Source organism: Ailuropoda melanoleuca, chromosome 6 (genome assembly GCF_002007445.2).
Source record: "Ailuropoda melanoleuca isolate Jingjing chromosome 6, ASM200744v2, whole genome shotgun sequence".
NCBI lineage: Eukaryota > Metazoa > Chordata > Mammalia > Carnivora > Ursidae > Ailuropoda > Ailuropoda melanoleuca.
In genome coordinates this window covers 98,067,560-98,089,732 of record NC_048223.1, presented here as the reverse complement: position 1 = coordinate 98,089,732, position 22,173 = coordinate 98,067,560, and the positions used below count along the sequence as shown (strand labels likewise).

At 37.5% G+C, this 22,173-nt stretch overlaps 1 protein-coding gene across 1 annotated transcript in view; it reads right to left on the bottom strand.

The window, feature by feature from the left end:
* Positions 1-22,173, bottom strand: part of CC2D2B (coiled-coil and C2 domain containing 2B) — a 100,333-nt gene that overhangs the window by 12,033 nt on the left and 66,127 nt on the right. The window contains exons 25-32 of the mRNA XM_034663036.1: positions 20,060-20,156; positions 13,529-13,627; positions 10,873-11,055; positions 10,508-10,705; positions 8,685-8,774; positions 5,791-5,904; positions 3,614-3,748; positions 3,105-3,227 (exon numbers count right to left, since the gene is read on the bottom strand). Coding sequence (XP_034518927.1) covers positions 3,105-3,227; positions 3,614-3,748; positions 5,791-5,904; positions 8,685-8,774; positions 10,508-10,705; positions 10,873-11,055; positions 13,529-13,627; positions 20,060-20,156 — 1,039 coding nt within the window. The remainder of the gene's footprint in view (positions 1-3,104; positions 3,228-3,613; positions 3,749-5,790; positions 5,905-8,684; positions 8,775-10,507; positions 10,706-10,872; positions 11,056-13,528; positions 13,628-20,059; positions 20,157-22,173) is intronic.

Here is a 22,173-nt window from a genome sequence, read left to right as displayed (position 1 = left end):
AAGAATGAAACTTGACCACTCTCTCACACCATACACAAAAATAAACTCCAAATGGATGAAAGACCTCAATGTGAGACAGGAATCCATCAAAATTCTAGAGGAGAACATAGGCAACAACTTCTATGACATCGGCCAGAGCAACCTTTTTCACGACACATCGCCAAAGGCAAGAGAAATAAAAGATAAAATGAACTTATGGGACTTTATCAGGATAAAGAGCTTCTGCACAGCCAAGGAAACAGTCAAAAAAACTAAGAGACAGCCCACGGAATGGGAGAATATATTTGCAAAGGACACCACAGATAAAGGACTGGTATCCAAGATCTACAAAGAACTTCTCAAACTCAATACACGAGAAACAAATAAACAAATCATAAAATGGGCAGAAGATATGAACAGACACTTTTCCAATGAAGACATACAAATGGCTAACAGACACATGAAAAAATGTTCAAAATCATTAGCCATCAGGGAAATTCAAATCAAAACCACACTGAGATACCACCTTACGCCAGTTAGAATGGCAAAGATAGACAAGGCAAGAAACAACAATTGTTGGAGAGGATGTGGAGAAAGGGGATCCCTCCTACATTGTTGGTGGGAATGCAAGTTGGTACAGCCACTCTGGAAAACAGTGTGGAGGTCCCTTAAAAAGTTAAAAATTGAGCTACCCTATGACCCAGCCATTGCACTACTGGGTATTTACCCCAAAGATACAGACGTAGTGAAGAGAAGGGCCATATGCACCCCAATGTTCATAGCAGCATTGTCCACAATAGCTAAATCGTGGAAGGTACCGAGATGCCCTTCAACAGATGACTGGATTAAGAAGTTGTGGTCTGTATATACAATGGAATATTAACTCAGCTATCAGAAAGAATGGTTCTCAACATTTGCTGCAACATGGACGGCACTGGAGGAGATAATGCTAAGTGAAATAAGTCAAGCAGAGAAAGACAATTATCATATGATTTCTCTCATCTATGGAACATAAGAACTAGGAAGATCAGTAGGGGAAGAAAGGGATAAAGAAAGGGGGGTAATGAGAAGGGGGAATGAAGCATGAGAGACTATGGACTCTGAGAAACAAACTGAGGGCTTCAGAGGGGTGGGGGGTGGGGAATGGGATAGACTGGTGATGGGTATTAAGGAGGGCATGTATTACATGGTGCACTGGGTGTTATACACAACTAATGAATCATCGAACTTTACATCAGAAACCAGGGATGTATTGTATGGTGACTAACATAATGTAATAAAAAACCATTAAAATAAAAATAATAAAATAAAATAAAAATAAAAAAATAAAAAAATAATATAATGAACATACTACCGCTTAGCTATATCTAATATTTTTGCATTCTTCCATATCTGTTTTAGATTTTTTAGATTTTTTAAAAAGAAGTAAAATATTACAGACAGATTTGAAGTACTTTGTATGCTGCCCCCGATCTCATTCTGTCTCTTGTCTTGAAAGGTAACCTTTAACCTAAATTTGGTATTTATCATTCTTATGAATTTTTACATTACATCAAAGTTTATATAAGTGATTTTGTCCTCTGTGTCATTTCACATATTCGTTATTTTGCTTAACATTACTTATTAGATATTCATTCATGTTGATGTGCATGGCTCTAGATCAGTCATTCTCAATCTCGGCTGTACACTGGAATCACCTGGGGAGCTTTAAATAATACAGGTGTGCGAGTTCTACCCTCAGAGATTCTGATGTAATGGACATACAGTCCAAATTGAGAACTAGTGTAAATTGGTTCTTTTTTTTTTTTTTTACTACTATATAGAAGATTTCATTGTATGATTACTTCATAACTTATGTATTCTTTCTCTGGTGGATGAATTCTTTCTTTCTTTCTTTCTTTCTTTCTTTCTTTCTTTCTTTCTTTCTTTCTTTCTTTTCTTTTCTTTTTTCTTTTTCGCTGTTTCAAGCAGTTCTATAATGAACATTCTATACTTGTCTCCCTGTGCATGCTCCTTTACCGTATGTATTTAGAAGCTGAATTGGTGGATCAAAGTGTGGGCATCTTCAGCTTTACCAGATATCATCATATTGCTTTCCAAAGTATTTATAGCAATTTACCCTCCCACCATTTCTCTGCCTCTTTGCCAACACTTGGTATGATCACACTTAATTTTTTTTTGTCAATCTCATACACGTGAAGTAGTGTTTTATTGTTTTAAATTGTATTTCTCTGATTGTGAGTGAGATTGAGCATTCACGTTTCTGCTTCTATGAATTGTTTTCTGCCTATTTTTCTACTTTTTTTCCCTTCTCACGTTCTCTGGGCTCGTAGCTCTTAGTTTATGGATTTTGCAATTGCCTGCACCCTGCGTACCATGGCCCTCAATCCAGGAACAGCCACTGAAGTGAAATTTGGGGTGTCTTCACAAAGTGACACTGAGTACATCACAGATCCACTGGCTGAGCCATCTGGTTGTTAGGCTGTTCTTGACCTCAGGGCTGTGCGTCCACCTCCTGCCTCCTATGCCCCTCTGTCTGCAGCTTTTCTTCCCCATCTTCTTTCAAGAGTAGTGAAGTAGGGGCCCCATCACAACCCTTGGCTCCAAAAAGTGAGACCGGCTCTGGTTCCCTGGATTTCATGAACCATTTTCAGACCTTGCTGCTATCGCTTGTTCAGCCCTACTCACTGCTAGTGTTTCTGTCCTGTTTCTATTCCATGAGACAATCGTAATGGTTTGGAGCCCAGATAAGCCTTCTATTTTTCAATTTTTATATTTTACCATTCCCATGGATGTGGAGCAGAAGGGCTAAGTCAAAGTAAACTTACTACACCATCTTAACATTATATTTTCAGTTTCAGAACATCTAAAATTTTTTACGTTAAAATCTAAATTCACATTTAAGATGATACCTTCTTCTCAACTCCTCTTTTCTGCAAATACAGGAGTATGATCGGAGTAGCCCAAACTCAGGCTGGATGGCAAAGAAAACTAGATTTTATTAATATTGCCAAGTAAATCAACAGGCAACCAGCTATGTAAACATAACAAGAGCTGGCATGACTGGTAAAGATTAGAACCAATGGTAACTTTCATACAGATATACCTGGAAAAATAAAATTTACCTGTATGGTATGTGCTTTTGTCCCTTGGAAATTTTTTGGAAGCAACTGTTTCCAGAAACCTTCCTTTGAATAGTCAAAACATACAGCCATTGGTGTATTATTTTGTTGAATATTAAACCAGACCTATTAAAACATTAACATAAAATCAGTAGAGTCACATGGGAGCACAACGCCCCTACTTGGTTAGGATGAAGCGAAATTTTACAGTCCTACGACCAGCTGAAGTGGTAGAAGCCAAAGGAGGTTCTGAGGTGGGAGGTGAAGAGATTCTAGGGGTATGTGAACATTAGACTGATTACCGGTTCTCAGTCTTGGAGGTGCTATAGAATCACCTGAGGAACTTTATGGATAAAAGGTTTCCCTGGCCCCATGTTCCAGGGATGCTAATTGAACATCTGTAGCCTCCTCAAGGTTTTCCACACAATCCTAATGTAGAGCCAGGGTAGAGGAGCACTGCTCGACTCTTGAGGAGATAACTCAAAATAAGAATCCCCCCCCCATATACTTACATTTCCATCATCAAACAAACAGTCTACACTTTGTAAGGGACAAAATGGGTCGAACTGCTTATGACATTGCCCAGTTAATGGATTCCAAAGCAAATATTCATCAGTTTCTTGAGTTAATACATAAGCCACTTGCCCCTATATGAGGAAAAAGAGTTAAAGTCATGTTTGGTGGGTGGTTGATTTAACTCATTTTTGTATGTAGAAATTATAATGTAAGTATGTGATATCTTTGATATCTAAAAGTCTTTTTCAGGGTCTTCAAAGTCTTTTTGAAAAGCAAAAAGGCCAAAGTTCCAGAAATCCTCAGGCTCAGGCTAGCATGAAGATTCAAGTGAGAGAACTTTTGAGCTGGTGCTGCCATGTACAGCCCTGTATGGTGTACCTTCACAGCAATAAAACACGTTGTTCTAGAAAAATCTGTATACCCTGACAATTTCCCAACAGCTAGCCCTGAAGTGTTCTGAGGTAGGAATACTTTGGCCTAATTCCCACAAAGGCACTATATGGACTAGCCCTGCTTTGAATGGAATATACTTCGGGACTGAAGGGGAACACGCAGAGTTAGGAAATGGACACTTGCTGAAGGCTCTGAAAAAGCCAAGTGAAGTTAAAAAGCCATTAGGTTAATTTTGAGAACAAGATCTGAAGTTAGAGGCTAGAGACAAAGTATATAGGAAACCATCTGAGGAGTAAAATAGTCATTATGTTATTTTCTGTTCTGAACATTCCTTTTTAAGGGCAAAGTTTTCTCAGAAAAGAATAACAATTTCAGGTAATAATAGTAAAGACTATTGAACATTTATTGGGAATTTATGTGCACCAGGTACTGTGCTCAGCATTCACACTAAATTTTTCACTTGCATTCACTCCAAATTCTTCGAGGTAGGGGTGATCATTATGCCCATCTTTCAGATAAGAGTCCAAGGTTGAGGGGTTTGTCTAGTGTAACAGTAAATGGCATTAGCCTTGTTCAGGGAGAGGATAACTAAGGCTCAGAGAAATAGACAAGCTTAGACCACACAGTTACTAAATGGCATTGCTGGGTTTAAAACCCCTCTTTGACTCCCAAACACAAATTCTTAACACTGTGCCGTGCAGCCTGGTCTCTCCAACGCTCTTGCTCCTTATCACTGTGCTCATCTTATTTACAGTACAGGAGGCTTCTCCTCAGCACAGAGCTGAGGTGCCCACCGTGCGGGCTCACAGGCACAAGTGCAAATGTTTGTTGAAATACTGTCGACTGTTTACTGCCATCTAGTGGCACTTAAAACTACACAGGGGGATCCCGAGGGGGAAATTAACCACAGGCTTTTTAGCTTGCAAATGTGGCAAAAATAATAAGCCCAGTGATGGGTAGTAAGGAGGGCACATATTGCATGGTGCACTGGGTGTTATACGCAACTAACGAATCATCGAACTTTACATCGGAAACCGGGGATGTACTGTATGGTGACTAACATAATAAAAGAATCATTAAAAAAAAAATAATAAGCCATGCCAAGGAAACATAGAGAAATAAGTGATCATAACACAAAACCTAAAACCAGACTGGAAAAATCTTGACCCTTATCAAGATATTCGTGGTAGAAAGAGAAACAGTCCAAAAGACGATAGCTTTCTGGAGGTATGAATGCAGGAGCATATAATTAAGTTGTAAAAATTTCGGGTAGGTAAACACAAATTTCAGGCCCACATCTTTTATGACGAAAAACTGAGGAAGGAAGAATGGGGAGAAGTATTTCTTAAGGACCTTTAAATCTATTATTAGGAAGTTATAAAGATGATGGTGGTGATGATAGTTAACAACCCCTACAACTACTGCTATAACTATTATTTCATCACCATCACCACCACAACCACCATTTATTATTTGTTATGAACCAAGGTGCCCTTCTCAGTGTCACATATTCGCTATATAATTTAATATCTTAGTAATCGCATGAAGTAGCACTATTATTAGTACAGCTTTACAAAGAAAAGCGAAGGAAAGCCTTTCTTTACATTGTGGTCGTTTTTTATGAGCCAACATTATCCTCTTAACTAAATAACTGCTTGCCCATGAAATTCACCAATTAGCTTGTGAAAAGATGGAAAACTGGGGTTGGTGTCTTTTAAATTTGCAGCTGAAGGCTGATTAGTTTTGTTTACGCTATTTAAATATTAACGCCAGCACTTACTTCCAACATTGAGTTCCCCAGGAGGACCAAAGCTTTCTTTCCAAAATACAGAAAGAAATTACAGAGTAGTATGGCATGCTCTTCCTTATTTCCAATAGCCAAACTGATGCAGCGCTAAGGCAAAGCAAAAGCAACAAGGCCAAAAGAAAACAGATGAGAACGATGAGTAATATAAGCATCCCGCAGATTTAGAGCCCCTCTGCTCCCTCTAGGTTCAAACACACACATTTTCGCCAGGTGGCTAGGGTGACTGACTGCAAAGCTGAAAGCTCTGATACCTTCTGCCTGAGAAAACACTGGGGAGAACACTAACTCGGAATATAGGGGTCACCTTTACTGTGGGACAATTAAGGTGGATACTGTGTAAGTGACCAAATAGTTTATCATCCAAAAATAGGATATTTCTGTTTAGGACAGATACTAAACTGCCCTTGGAAAACAGGGACATATGGACTGATATTTTAAGAAACCTCATTTGATAGGAAATCAGATAGAGTTTTTGGGGAAAGTATCCTTTGTTCAATGGAGCTTCATTCTGTCCAATACCAATATAGTCTTCTCAACTCAAAGAGAAGAAGAGGATGGAGTTGAAGCCCAATCAGGAAGATGATTGAAACTTCTTCAACTGAAAGAGCTGTAGTCAAATATAGGGTACATAGTAATGCTGTTGTAGCAAGAGAGAAAAAGCATAGCAGAGATGTTAGACTGGTGGTCTATGACCTAGTTCGAGTCTATAGGTGTGTTTTTTGCTTGGCCCCGGAATGTTTTTTTAAAATCAGGAGGTCTCATATAAAACTCTGCATTTCTGCAGAGTTTTTTTCCCTTGAAAAAAATCAAAAGATCTAACAACACATATGGGCCCGAATGTTCATATGGCAATAGTCTGTTGTTGCTGAACAGCAGCTGCAACATTTACACAGGACGTGTCCTTTCTGGTCCAGTATAGTCCCAGAGGAAGGGCTATGGTGGCTGGAGAGGTGGGGGTGGGGGACCTCAGGAGCTCTTCACAGTGATTATTTGCTAATCAGTATGAAAACATTTCAATGTTTAAAAAACTGAAATGGCCATAACCATACACACTGGCTGAATGTGATGGTGAGGGATGGAGGTTAGGGAGGATGGTAACATGGGTCCTCTGAAAGGAAAGTGTGAACAGAAGAGTGAAAGGCAGAATATGAGTAGTCTTCAGTGCCAGGCCAAGGAGGTTCCCCTGGTTAGATTTCACAAGAGGAGGAAGGAACAGGTAACTAACATACTGAGTTCCAGATGCCTTGCATATATGTTAGCCTTTCAAAATCCCGGTATGACACAGATGAGGAAATTGAGGTCCAAGGAGGTTACATATCTTAGGTCATACAGCTCTTAAGTGGTTGAAGTAGGATTTAACCAATGTTTATTTTTCTCCAAAGACTGTATGTTAGGTAGAAGAAAAAAACACTTGTCCTGTGGCAGTCTAATTAGTCATACATCATGGGCATTCCATGGCCGAAGAGTTCATGTCATTGGGAAGACACTGGCCAAGAGGAATCCCATACTTGTAGTAACTAACCTCTTGGTTATGAGTATTGTTTGGATTGGGGGTGTGGAGGGTGGGGGGAGACTCAGGAGTACTAGTATTTACCTGAATGGTTAATTTTATGGTTATTTTTTAGATATTTTAGAGGCTCTTTCAATGTTCTGCAGGATCATAATACCCAAGAATATACTCTGATTAGGTCAAAGAATCTCAGAAGAGTCTAAAGTTAACGACACCTCTTTAAGTTTACTAGATTTCGATCACTGAATCACTAGAACCACATGCTTGTGTCTCCTTTGCTCACTTAGCAGAGGACAGGGTAGATGAACAATTAAGTTAGTTAGTCCTGTGCCCTCTAAATCCATTTCAGCTCAACTCTAGCCTCTAAAACATTCCAAATAAGTGCCATTCCAGATGGAAACTGTCCCTCTCTTAAGCTCCTGTCATACTAGTAATTTTCAATTCAAAGTATTTATCAAATGCTTGCTAAATTTATATAAAAATATAAAAATAAATAATCAAATCTACCGCTTCATTCAGAGGTTAAACTTGGGATACAGAGTATGGGTATAGGGTCAAAACATAAGCAACTAAATATAATTTAAGGTGGAATGAAAAAATTGCTCTAATGAGGGTTGCCAGATTTTGGGAAAAAGTAGATGACCAATTAAATCTGCATTTCAGATAAACAAATTTTTAGTATAAATATTTCTCAAATATTGCATGGGGCTTGTAATTTATTTGGCAACCAATCTAAAGAGAATTTTAATCCAATCTCTAAGGAAGGGTATTGCTGTACAAGCTCTTCATTCAGATGTGGGGAGCTGGGGAAAGCTTCTGAGAAGTATTTGCCCTAGACTCAGCATCTGTCCAGCTCCATAGTGACAAACCACGCTTCTCTCTGGAGGATGCCATAATATTGTACTCCTGGAGTTCCCATTGCATTAAAATAATTCATGAGCTATCACTTATAACGTTGAATAAGCTTGTTTCTCTTTCAGAATTATTTCTATGGATTTATAGAGTTGAAAATGATGTATTAAATTATCAAATGTTTTCAAATTTCATAAGACAAAGTATTTCATAAGTGCATAAGTGTTTCTTTAGGAGAAAGGTAAGAAATACTATGTATTTTAATTATTAAACATAATGGGGGCACCTGGTGGCTCAGTTGGTTAAGGTCTGACTTGGTTTTCACTCAGGTCTTGATCTCATGGGTTGTGAGATTGAGCCCCATGTAGGGCTCTGTGCTCAACAGGGAGTCTGCTAGAAATTCTCACCCTCTGCGCCTCCTCCCAACTCATGCATGCACATACTCTCTCTCAAATAAATAAATCTTAAAAATAAATAAATAAATAAATAAAACATCATTTGTTACCTCTGATGTCATCCACATGTCAAAACCATCATTTTCATCCAGAATATCAGGCACAGTAGGAATCAAAGATACAAAGCGAGCAATGAGGTCCTAGAATAATATTAACTAACATTTATTAAGTGCATACTATACTATATACCCATCACCAAGCACAGTGTTTTACATGCAATATCATCGCATTTAGTGTATCCCACAAGCCCATCAAGTACCTACTGTTATTACTTTTGTTTTATGTAAGAGGAAACAAATATAGAGTGCTAAGATAACTTGCCCAGGGTCACAGAGCTAACACAATGTATGGAGTCTCTGGGAATAAGCCCAGTTAGCCTGAGTCCAGAGAATGCCTGTTAACCGTGACACTTCACTGTAATAAATTATTAAAATGTTAAATATGATATATATTACATACATACCTTAAATTAGAACTGTAAAAATTTTTTTAGAAAGATATTGAAGAATAGCAAAAGTTTGATTTGCTTTTAGGTTACAAATCTATCAGAATTATTTTTATTAATATAAGCTTGTTACAAGCTGTTGAAGCAGGAAAATGTTGGTGCCCTTTTACCCCTACAGGGCTAGAGACAAGGGCCCAGACTAAAATAGGAAAGGAGAAAGGGATACAAATAATAAGTCAACACAGAAAGTTTACTGACATTTTCAATGATTTATAATAGCCATCATTTATGCACTAATGACCTTCTACATTGGTCATGTTTCTGACTCCATGCAATTAATTAAACATGGTTCATAGTCCTTCATAAACAAAGTTGCTAAGGGTTATACTTTTTTTTTTTTAAAGAAAAAGATTGTCTTTGAAATAAATCCACAGCATTATTATCTTCTTGGACTTGGATGATAGGAAACAGACAGGAAAAAAACTCATGATGGAAAGGCAGAGTGGAGCAAAAGGCAACCTAAATTAGGATTTCTGATTTTATCCTAAAGAGTCCAGCTAAGGGAGCTTTATAGTGAACAAATAATATAAATATTCTGAGGTAAGCCAATTAACTCAATCAAACCTACATAAACAAAAGATATAAGCAATTGTTCACAGATCCTTTAAGCGAAGCTAATTTTTTTCTCAAAGAGGAGACATATTTCTGATTTCCTATTTTCCTTTCTCAAAGTAGAAGGAGGTTTTGAGCCAATAGTAAATAAATCTTTATTCTATATGAAATTCAATTTTGAGTATATGTCTCTCTTGTCATCTGGTAAATAGATACGCATAAGGAAAAAGCCACATAGGGATGGAGCGGAAAGTGTTAAGTTGGCAGTTTACAGAGAAAAATATAACATAGTTTCTTTATTCTCCCATAGAGAGAAGCTATCCTGTGAGAAGCAATCCTTAGAAGGACACAGCCGCTTTAGAAATAAAACTTTTAATTTTGCCTGGAAGTCAAAGGAATTTTTCTGTGTCATTTTTCAAAGTTTGGTAGAAATGTTACAAAGCTAGTGTGGTCACATGAACTGGTGTCGCAACAGGGACTCTAGACCAAGGGGGCAGAAATGAAGGGAATCTAGAAGAAATATTCTCCCTCATCTGGGGCTTAGGAGGACATACTACATCATAGATGGTTTCTTTCTCAGGAAACTGTCTTTGAAAGCAAAATGATTTTAGTAAGAAAGTTATGCTCAAAGTTAATATAAAAAAGTAAACAAAAAAATATAAATGAAGATTGATGAAAATATTCTAAAATTTACTATGGTGATGATTGTACAACTCTGTGAATATACTAAAAACCATTGAATTGTATACCTTAGGTGGGTGAATTCTATGTAATGTGAATTATGTATCAATAAAGCTACTAAAATACATATCTTACAAGCGTTGCATTAGAATCATGAAGAAACATATCCAGCAGTTGCTGAGGTGGATTTAATGCCTTGATATATCTTGTTACTAAGATCTGTATCCCTTCACCATTAAAAACAGTAGTTGTGATCCTTCGGTTGGGAAACATCGCCTTACAAGTTTTTTTAAAAATCTGTGCTCTCTCCAAAACATCTGTTTGATCTGAAAACTAGAATAAAGTTCAAAATATTTTGACATTGTACCATGTTGTTCCCACAGGAAAATATCAAGAACCAATGCTCATTTTTACCAACTTTGAAATTATTATTACTAGTTTTTAAAACGGTATATACTTCTTTAGTAGTACACATAAAAACAATTCAATGTAAAACCTACCTTGTCTAGTTCTGGATTACAAGTGACATGTGATATCTGAGGTTCAATGGTAGCAAAAATATTTAAGAAGGCACATTCTTTTAAATTCTGCCCATTATTATCTTCTTTAGGAGACATGTAAGTCTTACTCCAAGTATACCCAAGCAAAACTGGTGGAATATTTACTTGAAATGTTCCACTAATCTGAAAGAATATATCAATATAATAGATTCTACACAAAGAAAATATACAGCAGCAAATACAGTACAGCCCATTTCAGTCTTCTCCAGAGGAGGAAACAGGCTTGCATGGGTATGTATGTGCTGATTCTATGCACCTGCACACGATGATCAGGCTCTCCACGGTGGTCTATTCACAGGCACCCCTGACGCCCCGGGTCCCTGAGTAATATGCACTATGTGCAGAGGGCATATGTTAGAAAGGGATGACACGAGGATGCAGGTCATCCTAACAGAACGATAGAAGTGCTTAGAAGACCTAGTTCAGGCTCAGAGAAGGTGATAAAAGACCATGTTACCTTTTACATTGGGTCTAGAAATAGAAGAAAAAATGTAACAGCAGGAAGAACAGGTCCATGGGAGGAGGGATCTTGTGTGTGTGTGTGTGTGTGTAGGCAGGAACTGATTTACAAAAATAATAACTCATAGTAATAGCTAATAGTTATGGAGGACTTACTAGAAGAAAAAATGTAACAGCAGGAAGAACAGGTCCATGGGAGGAGGGATCTTGTGTGTGTGTGTGTGTGTGTAGGCAGGAACTGATTTACAAAAATAATAACTCATAGTAATAGCTAATAGTTATGGAGGACTTACTATGTGCAAAGCACTGTGCCAAACACTTAATATAGATCATATCATTCAATGAAGTAGATATGGCTCTTATCTCCATTTTGCAGATAAGGAAACTGAGGCTCACTGAATTTAAGTAATTTGTGCAAACTCAGACAGCTAATGAGGTCTGTCCACTTTTGAAGTTCACATTGTCAACTACCTCTCTATCCTAGAGTCTGGCCTGAGACTGAGAGATATCCAGAGATTTACAGATGTAGGAAGCCCTGTACCTCTAACAACTTAATTCTCTCTTGCTGGGGCCCCTGGGTGACTCAGTCGGTTAAGTGTCTGTCTTCAGCTCAGGTCATGATCCTAGGGTCCCGGGATCGAGCCCCTCATCGGGCTCCCTGCTCAGCGGGGAGTATGCTTCTCCCTCTGCCCTTCACCCCACTCGTGCTCTCTCAGCACCCTGCACCACCACCCCCACTCGTGCTCCCTAGCTCTCGGTCTCCCTCTCAAATAAACAAATAATATTTTTAAAACAAAATAAATCTCTATTGCTCTTTATTTGCAGCCCTTGTACTTGCAACATGCTCCCGTGTGACATCCCTCTTGATGACACATTATGCAGATGTTTCTCCTCTCCTCCCTAATATCCATTCCGTCCTCCTTTCTCACCAACAGTTTTAGGCAGGCAACATGACAGGCACATAGTGGCCAAGTCACTATGCCAGGGTTTTCTGAGTGTCTGTTTTCCTGATACAGGCACTGCCCCTTCTTGCTTCACCCTGCTCTTGTCTATGACATGAATGTGAGGCTGAAGGTGTATTGAACAATTTGCAATTATGAGGATGAAAGGCACATGATATTTATGTGATATGATGATATTCTTGAGCTGCTGCACTGTCATCTAGACTTCTTTTTAGGTGAGATAAACAGACCCCTTGCATCACTGTTAGGTTTTCTGCGGCAAATGCCTGAATACAATACTAATACACACATAATTACTTCTGAGCCAGATACCCTCTTCTGTTTGACAAACCATCTTTAAGGACTTGATTCAAATGTTATCTCTTCTGTAAATACTTTCCTGACCTTTCATTCTCCTTGTCCTATACCTCTTACTCACCCCTGACTCCTCTGAATACCCCACACTCCTTCTCCAAGCCAGGAAGCGTGAGGTACTCCCTACTAATGTTCTCAGAGTACCTATCTCATGCCCCTATCAAAGCACTACAGCATTACTAGGTCGTACTACAGTGTTAGTTTTCTTCTATGGACAGTGAGCTCCTTGAGGTAGAAATTCATTTCTAAAACTTCTGTGTCTGGCATAGCTCTGTAAGAAAGTAACAAAACCTAAAATGGAGTCTAGGCTGGGGTTTTTATATTTTACTGGTCATGAAGACATATTTGTGCTACATAACTCAATAGCACAGCCCTGTGGGGATATCGCAGAGACAGGTGCTAATCATCAGTCTCACCATTATCAATAAACAAACCCGAGGAGCTGAAACTCCTGGAACCCACGGTCACAAAGCAACATCATTAATTATTTATCATTAATCAAAGAACATTTGTGAATCTCGTCCTAAAAAACTATTATATGCAAATGTAAGTGTTGTTTTAAGACCTAAGGCTAGCTTTGTTATTCTTTATCAATGAACACTCTAAAGATATAAGAAATAAATTTATGTGTGTCTCCTGTTCTGGAGATAGCTAAAACATTTAAATACTGCAACATCCTAACGGCACTCAAAAACAAGATCACTTTAACTGACCTACCAATCTGCCAATCACAGAATCTGATTCAAAGACAACAAACAGTAAGTTTCTATTAACCAAAGGTAAAAACTCAGAATAATTAGCAAATAATCATTTTCTATTACCTCTGATTGTTGCAGAAGAGCAGAGAAAGGGAAGACAATGGTTCCGAGCCAATTCTTTCTTATATGTGAATGACTACTGCAGCTCTTGAAATAGGGATCCTATTAATATGAATAATTTTTCTATTACTTAATTTATACCGTGTGATGAATAATTTCACAAACTTGCAAGTAAGTATAAAAAATCATTTTTTCTTTTTAAAAAGGAAACAAAGAGTAAGCAGAAAGAATATTTTTCTCTCTTTAAAAGATAATTACTATTTAAAGCAAAATAATGACCTATTGTGGAGTTTATGGCCTGTGGACAGTTGTTTACATTATTGTAGTAGATATGTTCTGTGCAGCAAACTTTGCAAATACACTAAAGAATACAAAGAATAAAACTTACCTTAACTCAACCCCAAAGACCTCACCACCACTAACAACATTTTAAGATGGTAACCTTAGGTTACCTACTACCTTAAATGGTAGTGAAAATATGTCAAAATGATGAGGACACACTCAAAGAGAAGAATAGCATCATGGATTCTGGGTCAGTAAGAAAAGTAGACTTAGAGTAGAAGTTTGATGGTTGATATAACATGGTCAAAGTAATTTAAGTGCATGACATGTCTATTGGAAACAGGTGACCCCCAAGGCTACCTCATTAAGCCCTTAAGACCATGCAATTCAGTTTTCTCTGATTTATCAAGCAGTCTTCTGAGCCCAGTTCAGTTTCTTAGAAAGGTCTTTCGAGAAGAGATAGCACTGACAGACCAGTTCTGAGTGGTTGGTATGTTATGTTTCTTATGCTAGTTGACAGATTTGTTTATTTTTCCCAAGGTCCTGATCACCTTTATCATGGGAATTTCAGATTTGCAAGACTGGTTTGATTTCCTTTCTTTCCTATCCCCACTTTAGCCTTGAATAGAGCTTGCCTTACACTTTCAGGACCTTGTCATTAAAGAAGTAAACAACAGGCCATCCTGTTAAAGTAAGCCATCCATCTGTGTACAAAGAGAAATTAATCATTTTGGCCTGTTTAGAATATTATGATTGATGCTAGGCATGCTTAAGCCCCATCATGTTGCAAACTGGGAAAAGGAAATTGTGCTAGTTAACTTTACGTGTCAACTTGACTGAGCTAAGGGATGCCCAGATATGGTAAAACATTTTCTCTGGGTATGCCTGTGAGGGTGTTACTGAAGAGATCAGCACTTGAATCAGTAGACTGAGTAAAAATCAGCCCTCATCAATGAGGGCAGAAATCATCCAATCCTTCTGAGGGCCTGAATAGAACAAAAAGGTGGAAGAAGGGCAAATTCTCTTTCTTCTTGAGTTAGAACATCCATTTTCTCCTGTTCTTGGACATCAGAGCTCCTGGTTCCCAAGGGCTTTTGGACTTACACCAGCAGTCTCCCTGTCCTCAGGCCTTTGTATTCAAACTGAATTATAGCCCTTGCTTTTCTGGTTCTCTAGCTTACAGATGGCATATTGTAGCATATCTCAGCTTCCATAATCCCATGAGCCAATTCCCATAATAAATCCCTTCATATATATATCATTTATATAATTGATTCTGTTTCTCCGGAGAATACTGACTAATATGAAGATAATTAAAGGAGGAGAGGGGACATATACCATGTATGTGGGATTGGAAAGATCAATATTATAAAGATGTCAATTTAATCGAATTGATCTATGTATTTAATCCATCCTAATAAAAATCCTAGCAGGTTTTGTCTTGTTTTTGGAAATCAACAAGCTGATTCTAATATTTATATGGAAATACAAAGAGCTAAGAACAGGCAAAGCAATCTTGAGGAAGAAAAACAAAGCTGAAAAACTTAGGTTTCTAAACATTGAGATTTATAATAAACCTTTAGTAATTAAGACAGTGCGGTATCCATGTAAGGATAGATAACAGACCAATAAAACATAATAGAGAGTCCAGAAATAAACCCACATTTATACAGTCACCAGATTTACAACAAAGGGTGATTTGTTGTGCAGTGGGGGAGGGGATGATCCTTTCCATAAGTGGTGCTGGGTCAAATGAATATCTTTACGGGGAAAAAAGTAATCTTGAATCTCTACGTCACAGACACATAAAAGTCAATTCTGGTTGAATTTTAGATCTAAATGTGAAAGATAAAATGATTCAACTTTTAGAAGCAACCACAGGATAATATCTTCATGACCTTAGGTGGGCAATATTTCTTAAAGAGGATCCAAAAAAGCACCACCACTGCATCACACTATATTAAATCAAGACTTTCTGTTCATCAAAAGACACATTAAAAAAATTAAAAGACAAGCCAGTGTGGGAAAAATACTTATAAAATGTATATCTGACAGAGTACTCATATCCAGAGTATACACAGAACTGTTAAAAATCAATGAAAAAAAAAATGGGCAAAATACTTGAACACATCTTTCACAAAAGAGGATATCAAAATGACCAATAAACAGAAAATGGTCCTCAATTTCAAGAGTTATTGTTAAAATGCAGCTTAAAACCATAAGGTGATATGATTACTTCCATTAGTATGTTTGAAATGAAAAAATCAGACAATGCTAATTAACAACAAGGATGTGGATCAATCAGAACTCTCATGAACTGGTGGTGGAAATAAGAATTGACACAACCATTTTGGAAACTGCTTGGCATTAAATTACTAAAGCTGAGCATATGCACAATCCAAGAGCTAGCAATTTTACTCTTAAGTACACTTCCAACAGAAATGCATGATTTCCCCAAGACACATCCATAAAATTATGTTTATATCAGTGTTAAATGTTAGAGCTGACAACTAGAAAGAAGCAAATTATCCATAAGTCATAGAATGCATAAAAAAGTTGTATATTCATACAATAATATACCATACAGCTATGAGAATCAAGGAGTAACACTACAGATAACTCCCACAAAAACAATGTAGAGAGAAATAAGCCACTCACAGATGGATGCATACTGTACGAGATTTCAACCATACAAAGTTCAAAAATAAGTAATACCTAATCTATGTTGTTAGAAGCTAGGATAGTGTCCATCGACAAATGAATGGATAAAGAAGACGTGGTATATACATACAATGGACTATTACGCAGCCATCAAAAAATTGAAATCTTGCCATTTGCAACTTGGATGGAGCTAGAGGGTATTATGCTACGTGAAATAAGTCAATCAGAGAAAGACAATTATCACATGATCTCAATGATATGTGGAATTTAAGAGACAAGGCATAGGATCATAGGGGAAGAGAGAAAAAAATGAAAGAAGATGAAACCAGAGAGGGAGACAAACCACAAGAGACTCTTAATCTTAGGAAACAAACTGAGGGTTGCTGGAGGGGAGCGGGGTGGGGGATAGGGTAACTGGCTGATGGACATTGGGGAGAGTGTGTGTTGTAATGAGCACTGGGTAAGACTGATGAATCACAGACCTGTACCCCTGAAACAAATAATACATTATATGTTAATTAATTGAATTTAATTTAAAAGAAAAAGAAGCTAGGATAGTTACTCTTGGGGAGGAAGTAGCTTGGAGAGAGCACAAAAGAGGCTTCTGGGGTGATACTAGCAATATTTGGTTTCATGCTCTGAAGTAATGACATTTTCTCCTTTTTAGCCTTTTGTCTCTACTATTTATTTTCCCATAGAGAGAAAGCAAAATGTTTGCCAGAATAAGTTTGTCAATACAAATTTAATTAAGAAACCTGGAGTTGAGTCTTTCACATCTGAATAATTTAAACTTATCTGAAGTGGTCTGTAAATTCTAGGGAAAGCATATAATTAAAATTAAACTTCAAAAATAAAATGTTTTAAAGAGTTCTGTTCTTCAAAAATCTTAGTACCAATGATTAAAAATTACAAAAGCACTTTGGCTACAACACAGTAAAACTAGAATTTATTTTTTAAAGATTTTATTTATTTATTTGAGAGAAAGAGGGAGAGCACAAGCAAGGGGAGGGGCAGAGGGAGAAGGAGAAACAGACTCCCTGCTAAGCAGGGAGCCCCCAACCCAGGGCTCAATCCAAGGACCCCAGGATCATGATCTGAGCTGAAGGCAGACACTTAACCCACCCAGGGCCCCTAAAACTAGAATTTAAAGTCAAAACTTTACACTAGAGTCACTCAAACGTTTGAAAATATAAAAACATAATATTGAGTAACTAGTAGGTCAAGAAAGATAAATGTAATAAAAATAGATAGCAAATAACACAAAATAAAAATAACCTAATATAAAAGACCTAGTCTACAATATTTTAAAGATAAATTCATGGTCTCAAAATATTACCAGTACTATGAGAGAGAGAGATTTATTCCAATTCATCTCAGCCCAGCTCTTTCATTCCTAGTGCTAAAAATAGGCCGCACGTCTGTGAGACTTCCAAGTCCTCAGCTTCCTGCTAACAAGTTAAATAACGAAGGGGAGACCCACCTGAAGTAAGAAATAGTTGATAGCAGGAAGAAAAAATACACAGGGAAAAGAGGAAAATCAAGGCATGGAAAGAAACTGTTTTCTAAAGAATAGTTATTGATGATAAACTAAAACCTTCTTTCTACTGGGTGGTCAACTTGGGGCTCATCCTAGGTCTGGTCTTTTATGAGAAAATGGAACCTTGTAACCCAGTGCATGAGAGGAAGGCAAGAATACAGGCCAGACCCTTTCCTCTCCTGAAGAGTCTGCCAATGTCGTCACATAAGTCTGATACCTGAAGCATACGGATTCCATTCACTAACAACACAAAGCACTTATAAGAATAGAACTATTAATCAACTACTATTCAATTCTGGTCAAACTGATCATCGAGATCATTCACTTCTGGGAAAAAGTCTGTTAGGCATTCTTTTAGGTTTTTCAAGTTCTAACCATTATCAGTTTAGGTATTCAGAAACTACTCAGTTTAACTCCTTGGAGAATAGCCATCACAAGGGTGCCTGGGTGGCTCAGTCTGTTAAGCATCTGCCTTTGGCTCAGGTCATGACCCTGGGGTCCTGGGATCGAGCCCTGCATTGGGCTCCCTGCTCAGTGGGGAGCCTGCTTCTCCCTCTGCCTCTGGTTCTCCCTCTGCTTCTGGTTCTCCCTCTCCCTCTGCTGCTGCCGCCCCTGCCACCACCATTATGTGCTCTCACTCTCTGTCAAATAGATAAATAAAATCTTAAAAAAAAAAAAAGAATAGTCATCACCAAATTACTCTTCAATATTTTTACCTTCAGCCTTCATGAAGAATTGATAAAAAATGTTTTAGTAAGAATATGTGTCTACATTTCCTGGAAAACTGAACTGGAAGATATATATATATATATATATATATATATAAAACTTAGTAGTTCTTAGAGAAGTCTCATTCCTGAACTGTATTTGAAGGTTTAGTTCAACTTCTCTCCCTCTGATCCCCAATCCCTCCAGACAGAATTAGTTGCCCCTCCAACTAATTACCATAGGATCTGATGGGCATTTATATATATATATATATATATTTTTTTTTCCTAATGGGCATTTATATTAGGGCATTTAATCAGAGTCCCAAAGGAGGAGGTGTAATGGATCTGCATCTTTATACTTCTGGTGCCAAGTTTAGTAGGAAGGAAGCTAACATTTATTTGAGAGCTTGCCCTAAGTGGTGTTAGGAGCTTTTGTATATCTATGAGGAAGACATTCAGTAATTTTGAAAATTTGTTTGAATAGGGGCGGCAGGGTGGCTCATTGGGTTAAGCGTCTGCCTTCAGCTCAGGTCATGATCCCAGAGTCCTGGGATCGAGTCCACATCAGGCTCCCTGTTCAGTGGGGAGACTGCTTCTCCCTCTTCCTCCCCCAGCCCCTGCTCATACTCTTTGCTTGGGATCCCCTCTCTCTCTACCTCCCCCTGCTCATGCGCATGCACACGTTTGCTCTCTTTCCCAAATAAAGAACATCTTAAAAAAAATAAAATAAAATCCGATTAAATAGAACTGGGTTTAATCCTACGAATAATTTGGTGTCTTCTGCAGAAGTGGTATATTTTCTTTGATTAGACAATGAGAAATATATAACCCATTTTCATTTCATTTCATTTATCTTGGCTACCAGGAAGCTCACGTTTAAATGTTATGTTTAATTACAGAAACCTACTTCTCCCAAATTCTTGGTATATTTACCCTTCCTCCTCCTATATGTGGTTTATGATTTCTGTTATTTTTTAAATGATTTGCCATATGTCTGATTTTTTTTTTTTAAGATTTTATTTATTTATTTGACAGAGAGAGAGACAGCCAGAGAGAGAGGGAACACAAGCAGAGGGAGTGGGAAAGGAAGAAGCAGGCTCCCAGCAGAGAAGCCTGATGCGGGGCTCAATCCCATAACGCTGGGATCACGCCCCTGAGCCGAAGGCAGACGCTTAACGACTGAGCCACCCAGGCGACCCTGTCTGATTTTATTTCAAGTTACCCCAAATCCTTTTTAAAAAATGCTGGAAACAGACATTGCATCTAAAAGCAAATTTACAAATATGTTACTAGAGTTCATTCAGTTTGATTTAGAATCAGCTCAACATAATTATTCTAATTTACCTCGTGTTTTTCAATAATCATTTCATCAAAAATGTTGATATATATATTATCTTTTATTTTAGATAAGCTTGAGAAGCTATAATCATGTCCTGGTGAGCTGTAAATAAGAAGAACATATGTAAATGCTTAACTTATTTTATAAGAGCATTATACATAAAAAACCATAAAATTCCCTGTTCTTTTCTTTTACAAAGTATAAGCTAAGAAAAAGCTATGTGTTTTACAGATGACTATTATCTTTCATTAAAGCCAGTATGTGCTTTGTGATTTATCTTGTATCGCTCTTAATGTAATTTGCATGAAAAATAAGAATGTTTAAATTTGAAGGAGAAAGACTTTCACTACAGCCATCCATTGCAAACAAATTATCCAAGGTATGGTATATTAAGATTTTCCAAATACCTTACTCTGCTACTTTCTGTTAGCTCCCAGAAATAGCTAAACTGCTCTTTTTCTCTCAGCTTAAAGATACAACTGTTAAACCACAGAACTTATTCTCTTTCCCACATTTATTTTCTCCAACTAGAAACTGGGATAGTGGAATTCATTTTGCAAGCTGTCTGTTGATGGCTTACTTGATTAGATACAATTTTGGAGGTACTGAAAGGATAGTGTGGTACACCTCAAGCCTAGAACTTCCTTCACTCTTAGTTCCAGCTTGTGCATTGAGCCTTGAACCTTGATCAAACTTCTAAGTGCTCAGAGAGGTTAAATAACTTGCTTAAGGTAATGCCACCAGCAAATGACAGAGCTCATATGTGAACTCAATTCTGACTCGAAAGGCCAGACTCTTTTCACTATACCAACTGCCACCGATATTACTTATTGAAGCTTGTTGCTAAGGAAGCAACTACTATTTCAAAGGATCTCCAAAAGTTTGTATCTTTCGAGACCTACAGCCAGTGACAACTGAAAAATGTTAGCTGAGATTAGAGAACAATTTTAAGTTGAAGTTGCCTTATATTTTTTAAGTGATAAGCTGACTTCCATACCCTGCTCTTAAAGAGTTCCCTTCCATGTTGCAAAGGCGTAAGACAGGACAGAGGAGGCAATGAATACTTACAACACTACGTTGGCAGGAGAAATGATAACTGTCATCCTCCAGACATTTTTGAGTGTGTCAACTCAGTATGTCCCTTAAATCACTCAAGTCCTGCATTGTCTTGCATTTTGTATTCTACTAAAACCTTATTCAAATTTTACCTCAATTTCTCCTCCAAAGCAGAGTTCACAAGGCTAATTACTATATACTGTTTATTTATTATTACTCTCTATCCCATTTGCATGTTCTTATTCACTAAAATGTCATGTAGAGAAGGGACTAGAGCTCTTGTATCTCAGGGAACCAAAAGTGGTAATTGAATGGTGTGCCTTAGCTGAACCCTCTGATCTATTTGGTTATATTCTAAATGTGTTCTTAGCATATCTTGCTGCTGTAAATGAGAGAAGGCAAATACTCTACAGACTCCTTCTCTTTAGTTCACTTACAAATTTATTTATCTTATCAACTATTTTGTGTTCTCCTAAATCTATTTATTTAATATAGTGACACCATCCAAGAATAATCAAATATGAACCACATGATCTGCAAAACTTGAGGGAGCTGAAGAAGACTGGCAGGAGAAGGGCGAAAGGGCACAAGGACAAGAGAAAGGACTTTGATAATGGATGTGGTTGACAGTTTATATTCTTTCACCTCAGTGAGAGCTAAAGATATTTAGGAAGTGATAACTGAAAATGGCTAATTGAGTTTAGAGAGCAATTTTAAGTACTAGGTTTCAAATTTATCTTGATCAATGTACTTTATTTCCAATAACAAAAACCTGTTTATACAGCTTTAGTACCAAATATTAATCTTAAAAAGAAGAACAAAGCTGGAGGCATCCAACTTCCTGATTTCAAAATATATTACAAAGCTACAGTAATCAAAATAGGATGGTACTGGCATAAAGATAGACATAGAGACCAATGGTATAGAATAGAGAGTCCAGATATAAATCTTGGCATCTACATCAGGACGACTGGTCTTTGACAAGGGTGTCAAGCATATAAAATGTGGAAGGAATAAATAGTCCTTCAACAAATGGTGCCGGGAAAACTATCAACATGCAAAA